At 43.2% G+C, this 6,410-nt stretch overlaps 5 protein-coding genes across 5 annotated transcripts in view; 1 reads left to right on the top strand and 4 right to left on the bottom strand.

The window, feature by feature from the left end:
• Positions 1 to 480, bottom strand: part of PHALS_09342 (Armadillo-type fold) — a gene marked incomplete at both ends in the record, with an annotated part of 494 nt that extends 14 nt beyond the window's left edge. The window contains 3 exons of the mRNA XM_024724823.1: positions 1 to 75; positions 157 to 288; positions 357 to 480. The exon at positions 1 to 75 is cut by the window's left edge and continues 14 nt beyond it. Coding sequence (XP_024575661.1) covers positions 1 to 75; positions 157 to 288; positions 357 to 480 — 331 coding nt within the window. The remainder of the gene's footprint in view (positions 76 to 156; positions 289 to 356) is intronic.
• A 73-nt stretch (positions 481 to 553) lies between these two features.
• PHALS_09341 (calcineurin b-like protein 1) lies at positions 554 to 1,521 on the top strand (the record flags this gene model as incomplete). Its single annotated transcript, XM_024724822.1, has 4 exons — positions 554 to 937; positions 1,003 to 1,168; positions 1,237 to 1,343; positions 1,411 to 1,521. 4 exons carry the CDS (start codon positions 554 to 556, stop codon positions 1,519 to 1,521), a joined length of 768 nt encoding a protein of 255 aa, XP_024575660.1.
• A 119-nt stretch (positions 1,522 to 1,640) lies between these two features.
• Positions 1,641 to 2,412, bottom strand: PHALS_09340 (pyruvate dehydrogenase complex dihydrolipoamide acetyltransferase; the record flags this gene model as incomplete). Its single annotated transcript, XM_024724821.1, has 2 exons — positions 1,641 to 2,227; positions 2,298 to 2,412. The coding sequence occupies 2 exons, from the start codon at positions 2,410 to 2,412 to the stop codon at positions 1,641 to 1,643; spliced, it is 702 nt and encodes a 233-aa protein (XP_024575659.1).
• A 158-nt stretch (positions 2,413 to 2,570) lies between these two features.
• PHALS_09339 (SMAD/FHA domain) lies at positions 2,571 to 5,045 on the bottom strand (the record flags this gene model as incomplete). Its single annotated transcript, XM_024724820.1, has 8 exons — positions 2,571 to 2,881; positions 2,942 to 3,033; positions 3,101 to 3,183; positions 3,252 to 4,368; positions 4,447 to 4,483; positions 4,556 to 4,662; positions 4,726 to 4,793; positions 4,890 to 5,045. 8 exons carry the CDS (start codon positions 5,043 to 5,045, stop codon positions 2,571 to 2,573), a joined length of 1,971 nt encoding a protein of 656 aa, XP_024575658.1.
• A 220-nt stretch (positions 5,046 to 5,265) lies between these two features.
• Positions 5,266 to 6,363, bottom strand: PHALS_09338 (coatomer subunit zeta; the record flags this gene model as incomplete). The annotated part of the gene is made up of 8 exons (XM_024724819.1): positions 5,266 to 5,313; positions 5,403 to 5,447; positions 5,533 to 5,584; positions 5,644 to 5,721; positions 5,815 to 5,876; positions 5,950 to 6,035; positions 6,098 to 6,257; positions 6,355 to 6,363. The coding sequence occupies 8 exons, from the start codon at positions 6,361 to 6,363 to the stop codon at positions 5,266 to 5,268; spliced, it is 540 nt and encodes a 179-aa protein (XP_024575657.1).
• Between the last annotated feature and the right edge of the window lie 47 nt (positions 6,364 to 6,410).

The raw sequence follows: 6,410 nt of genomic DNA, 5'->3' as shown, positions 1-6,410 counted from the left end.
TTTGCGGATGACTCTCCATTGCCTTAAACACAGCACTGAGCGCACCTTGCTCTCGAGCCAAAACCAGATTAGGCTCTGAATAAGGTTGAACAAAATATAAAGCATGACTATTCAGCTCTTTGCCGCTTAACCGCTAAAACAACCTACCATACTTACGACAATGAAATGTGATATTGCGCAAAGCGTGGCAGGCGTCCTTCTGCAAATTCCCGTCGAAAACATTTCGCTCCATGGCATGTGCTATAGCCTTAATGGCTCCAGCTGCGCCTGCGATTTCTTTCGTCATCGCTGTATAGTCCAAAACAACTCTGAGTGAGTAAAACACTTTGACTACATTCAGCCGATCAACAGGTTACGGTTATTAAATGTGGCGTGCGAGAGCTTTGATAGGCCCTCAATTGTCACATGTGGAGAATCTGACTGCACCATTGTAATGGCCTCAGCGACCTCGTTGGGTACTGAGATTATTGCGGCATTCATTATGCGTGTTGATGTGAGCTCTAGTTATGTGCCACACATTAACTTTTGTAAACAATGATACTTTTGATTTATCATGGGCAGTAAGCAAGCTAAGCAGACGCCTCCTTCTTCTTCAAGCACCTCGCGTAGTAACCCGCCGAGTGCGTCATCAAACTTTGACCCCCCTGCAGCTGTCTCATCAAATTCTTCACACTCGAGGTCGGTACCGCCCCCACTTCCTGCACAATCACTGCTGGAGACGAAGTTGGCCGAGGTGGAAGTATCTGCAGTTTTCTCGCAGCCCGAGCTGCTGATTATCCGCAAGCATTTGGCGGCGGTACTAGACCAGCACGAGAATGATGCTGTTGTGATACCAAAAGATGAATTTTTCCGATTTTTGGCGGGAGGAGACGGCAGCACCTCCAGCCTTTATGTCAACCGTCTCTATGCAATCTTTGACATGACCAAGAAAGGACATGTAAGGTGCAGTGAGACAATTTGTCGCACATTATAAAAGTCACTTAAGTTTGCTCGTGACACTAGGTAACATTTGAAGACTTGATGAAAGGGTTGTCCCTGCTGAGTCAGAAGGCGACACGAGAGCAGAAATTGATGCTTTCCTTTTACCTACTTGATCCCGAGGGCACGGGTTTCATCACTAAAAAGATGACGACGGAATTACTGCGCTCTTGTCTTGCAGAGTGCAATGGTGCGTTTCTTGCTTTATCCGACCGGTGGAATCTTTGTAAACGAACTTTTTTGTTTGGGAGAGTGCAGAGCTGGAAATTTCGTTGTCTGAAAAAGAACTGGCCTACATTGTGGACAATACCTTTTTGGACGCCGACCTTGACCGTAACGGGGTGATTGATTTAAATGAGTATCAGGTGCGTCTCTTGCGATGTTCGACAGTTGACTTTGATCATGTTTGACATGAGAAGCAATATTTAACAGGCTCTCGACGCAAAACATCCGGGTCTTTTCGATTTTCTCACAGTAGACGCGTTTGGTGTGCTCAGCCACCTCGAAAAAGTTCACAGCATGAGTATTACAGTCCCTCAGTAAGACTTTATAGCTGCAGAAAACATTGCTAACACATTTTAACTTTCAAAGCCTTACAATGTTCGCAATGAAAAAGTATGCCATTGCATTAGGTATATGTCAAAACAAAAGCTAGTGATAAACTACTCTTTAATTGGCAACGCCACGGGCGTCATACCGGTAACGCCGTACTGAGCAATATAAAGCTGCTGTTTTTTCAAAAGACTCGTGGAGATGGCGCTTTTCTTTATGCCAAAGCCCCACTTTTCCTCAAACACAGTGGTAGTAGCTGAAACTGGAGAACTGGCCTTAGCATTTGTCAACACCGTTGATGTATGTTCGATCGTTTTTGTAGGCGGTGAGACTTCCATGGGCGGCGAAGCTTTTTGAGATGGTTGAGGCATCGCAGGCTCTGACCTGGACTTGTTGGACGGCTTCTTGGAGGACACAGGGGTGGCAGGAGCCACTGAAGCTTCATCGAGTTTAAAATCCTTAAATGCAGCAACGGATTCTTGGTCTTCAACCACAACCATCATTGGCTGTCCTACAGGGATATTTTCAGTACCCTCTGGGATGAGTATTTTGGCCAAAAACATGTCATCTGTAGCTTCGTAATCGACGACAGCCTTGTCAGTCTCAATTTCGCACACAATATCACCCGCAGTGATGGCATCGCCCTCCTTTGTGTTCCATTTGGACATGTTTCCCGTCTCCATGGTAGGAGATAGTGCTAAACGAGTGAAGAACAGGAAATTAACATAATAATCTCTCGTCGAGCGTTACAAAGCACCAGGACGTACAAGGCAGACCAACGATATCATGGGGAGGGTACGAAGAGAAGCCACGTGAGAAACAAGCGACTATGCGGCGCTGGCCCAGAACGGCAGATGGCAGACGGATGACGGAGCGTAACATGACAACAAAGTAGAATTGTGTAGTTTCATTATTCACATCAATAGATTTGATCATTTGTTTTGTCTATGAGCTGAGAGCGAAAGCTGATTGGCTCGTGAAAGCATCAAGCAATTACTTCATTAACAAAAATTGTGTGCACCATCGATCAGCTCTTCGTACTATTGCTGGCCGATGCCATCGCTGTGATTATCGATGCAAACGCTTGCCCTTTCTTTTGCTAAAAGAGAAACTATTTGTTGAGTTGCAGTATTCTCAGCGCACTTTAACTTGGACGGCGAAGCCTTGGTCTCTGCTGCAGCTTCATCGGTTTCGTCATGGATATCGTCTGTCTCGGTCGCAGTATTCTTTGCTAAAGCCTTCTCGAGCTTATTCACCGATGAATCGTTCACAGCATCTCCAGTTTGCTGCTGTGCTTCTTTGTCAAACGTAGACGACAGCGAAATCGAGGTCGTGCTAGCAACAGATGCAGCTGGCAATTGGTGAAGGTCTTTCAGCTCAAAAGACTTAGTATCAGTGAACAACTTCAGACCTTGCAGACCAAGGACTTGCACTTGGCTAAACAAGCTAAGTGCAATGGCTAATCGACCATGTAGCAATTCTTTGTCGTCGCCTGACGTAATACTGCTCCAGTGTCGACAATTATCATTCGTTAGCGCTATTTCAATAAATTACAGCGATCACAGCGTACCTTTCTTTGGCAACGCTTGTTAAGGACTCCGTTGTGGACTTCGTTGCTGAGACAGTATTTTGATAATTTTGCTGCTCCTTAAGCTGGCGAAGTCATTCGCAAAAAATCTCATTTTTTGCAAGCTTTAGAAGTTATTAAAAAGTCATCGTACCTCTTCTTTGTAGTTAATGCAATTTGTTTCATCCTCTTTACATAAGGGTACAAGAGCAGTTTGCGCTCCATGTCGCTCGTTATAACTAGCACCGCAGGTGGGCTTGCCAGCACCTGTGGCGATCATAGATTCAGAAGTCTTGCTTTCGGGAGCAATCACTATATGTTCAGCAGAAGTCTCAAGCCCAACAATCTCCAAATTTCCATCCCTTGTCGCATCGGTTTTAGTATGAATAGCGCCGCCATTAATCTCGTTTTTAAAAGAGAAAGTATTACCATTTTTCTCTTCATGTTTCCCCGTTCTGTTATTGTCGTTCATTTTTTCCAGTTGGTTGACTTTCTCCTTTAATCGTGATATCTGATCCTTGTATTCAATCAATTTTTCGTTCTTTGAGCGGAGCATAGCTAGCAGCTTTTCATTTTCATTAACGTAAGCCAACATCTTATCACTCACTTCTCGCTGCTGTTCAAAATTTTCTGCTTCAACCTTTTTTTTATACTTCATGATGGCTTCTGCCAGCTTAATGTCAAAGTCGTTAGCTTTGATTTCCTCGTCTGCTGCGACTCTCTTGTTGACGGCCTCAATTATTCTTGCCTCTATTGCTTCATTTATCACGACTATCTCCTCTCTTAAACCTTGGTTTTCGCCTTGAAGATCTTTCATACTTTTCTCTACCGCCTCCTTGATCCTAATTGCTATGTTGTTGTCTTTAGCAGTCAATTCTGTCTTCAACTGTAAGTTCGCGGTCGTGGCTGCCTCCAGTCTGGACATCAAATCCAGATTCTCTTGCACGATTTTGTCCACTTTAGCTTGCATGCTTTGCTCCCGCTCCTGTCCAATCGTAGCTGTGTGGTTTATCGCAGTTTCAAGCTCGGTTTGTATTGTCCTAGTTTGAGTATCCTTTTCCTTTGATTTGGAGTCTAGCTTTTGCATGGCAACATTTGCATGTACAGAGATTTCCTCTTCACGCTTTCGCTTCTTTCCTAACGACGATGGCAGATCTAACGGAGTTGTCAGCTGAGTGGCCTCAAAAACTTCCTCTGCGGCAGTGGTCATGTCAATCATGTCTTCTCGTACTCCAATTTCTTTTCTTCGTGGAAGGCGAGAATCATGAAAGCTGTTATGAAGAATGTTATTATACAATAACTGTAAGTGCAAACATTGAAACATTAGAATACACAATTGTTCTACTTACTTCAAAAACTCAAACTTATACGCCATCGGAGTCACTCCTAGAACAATATCAAGCATCAAGTATCATGATATCGAAGCAAGGAGTCAGTCCACTATTAGCATTATTTTACCTGCCGGTGTCGAGCCAGGCTTAGTGAAATGAATCGTATACCCGCTATCCAACGTCACTGAAGCTCCTTTGCCAACGCGGTCTGCATTAACCCAAATACCGTTGCGACTGTTGTGCAGCACTTTAAGTGTTAGTCTTTCTCAAAGTAACGAGTTTTAGTACAAGTTGAACCTGTTGTCCTCGATTATAACAATTCGTTTTCCGTTGACACCTGTGCCATCTAATTTTACCACGCAATGCTGAGATATCCAATGAACAAATTGAATAATTTTGGGCTATTGTAAGCACTATTTCGCGCATGAAGAAACATATAAGAAGCATGAGCTTTATCTTACCACACTACTAATGAAAAGTTTTTCAATTACAAAATCGCAGCGACGCTTGTTCCGACCGATCGTCGTTACTTCATTCCGAAAGTAAATGTGATCATTATCATCGGCTACATCCTTGGAGACGAGCGTGAATCGCCCCCAGGGCTCCGCCAATTCCATCTTTTCCATCAGACAAAGAAAGTGACATGCTAGAGCCAATGAAAATTGAGTAGAAATTACGTATATAAAAAACATAGTGATGGTAAAATCTCAAAGAATGAATGCTGATAAAAACTTGTTTCACACTTTTAAAATCTACCTCGGATAAGAGACACTATAATGAAGCAGAGGAGCCAGAATTCTCAAGCAAGACTTTTGAAAGTGGCACAAACAATGTCGTCTAGCTGCGAAAAGAGCGCGAAAATTGCTCGCGAGCTGAAGCAAACGCCTGCAAAGTAGATTATCATGTCATGATTTAAGGATCCTTGATTTTGAATAGAGCACAAAGCGTTTACAGAAAAACGACTGCGTACTGACCTGTGAAATGGTGAGTTCTGCCATCGGAACTTCGTTGTCAATACCCTGAAGTAGACAATGCAATAGATTCGTCAAATCATAAAAATTTTAAAGTGGCCGCCTGAATACTTTGACAGAAGCCAAAACTTACGCGCATAAGCACACGGTTTGAGATTGATGGTGTGTCAACCTCCAAGATAATTCTAAAAGATCAAAAAGTATTAGCATTGATAATAAGTACTTTGCATTCGGTTTTTCTTACCCGCCGTCGACAACTTCATCAAATGTAAGCAGCACAAGCTCAATATTGTCCAGCATCACATGTCGGTCCATTCGTCCTCTAAAGTTTGCATCCAATGCCACTCACGTAAGTCCCATAATTTTACTTGCTCACCAAACACTAGGCCAGCTAGCATTATCACCAATGACGTACTTTAGAAGATTGCTGACAGTGTCAAAAGCCGAGTTCAAGACTGTCAACAAGATGAGCTCATTCTACAATGTGACGACATTGTCAGCACCACTTTGTCAGTCCATATCTTTAATCGATTGTCAATACAGCACTTACTTCCAGAGCCGAGCCAATTACATGCATTGTCGTGTCTGATCCACAGCGGTATACACTCACGATATTCTCAACAAGAATGATGTCGGCTAGTAGTAAACGATAATACTTAGATTTGATCCTTTTTGTAAGTGGCTTCAATTTATTGCACCTTCTGAACGAGAGCTAGAATTCTTGGTCTTAGTGTACAACTTTTTCTCCAGCTGTAGCTGCTCCTTTTGCGTCGGGTACGACTTATCGTAATATTTGGCACATACGCGATTACCATCACTGTCCAGAATAAAGATTGCTTTTACGCTCGGAGATGCCGCCTATATTTCGTTTAAGATATTAGCCGGTAGCCGGTGACTTTGTCTTCGTTGTACACGCTTTTAACTTTTCAAAAAGAGTTCGTTGACTCTTCCTTACCTTCACCATATCTGCTTGTGTTACGAGGTGGCTAGACTCATGTGTACCACTTTGAT

This window comes from Plasmopara halstedii (assembly GCF_900000015.1).
Source record: "Plasmopara halstedii genome assembly, contig: Scaffold_410, whole genome shotgun sequence".
In the NCBI taxonomy this organism is placed as follows: Eukaryota; Oomycota; class Peronosporomycetes; order Peronosporales; family Peronosporaceae; genus Plasmopara; species Plasmopara halstedii.
This window is presented reverse-complemented; position numbering and strand designations above follow the sequence as displayed.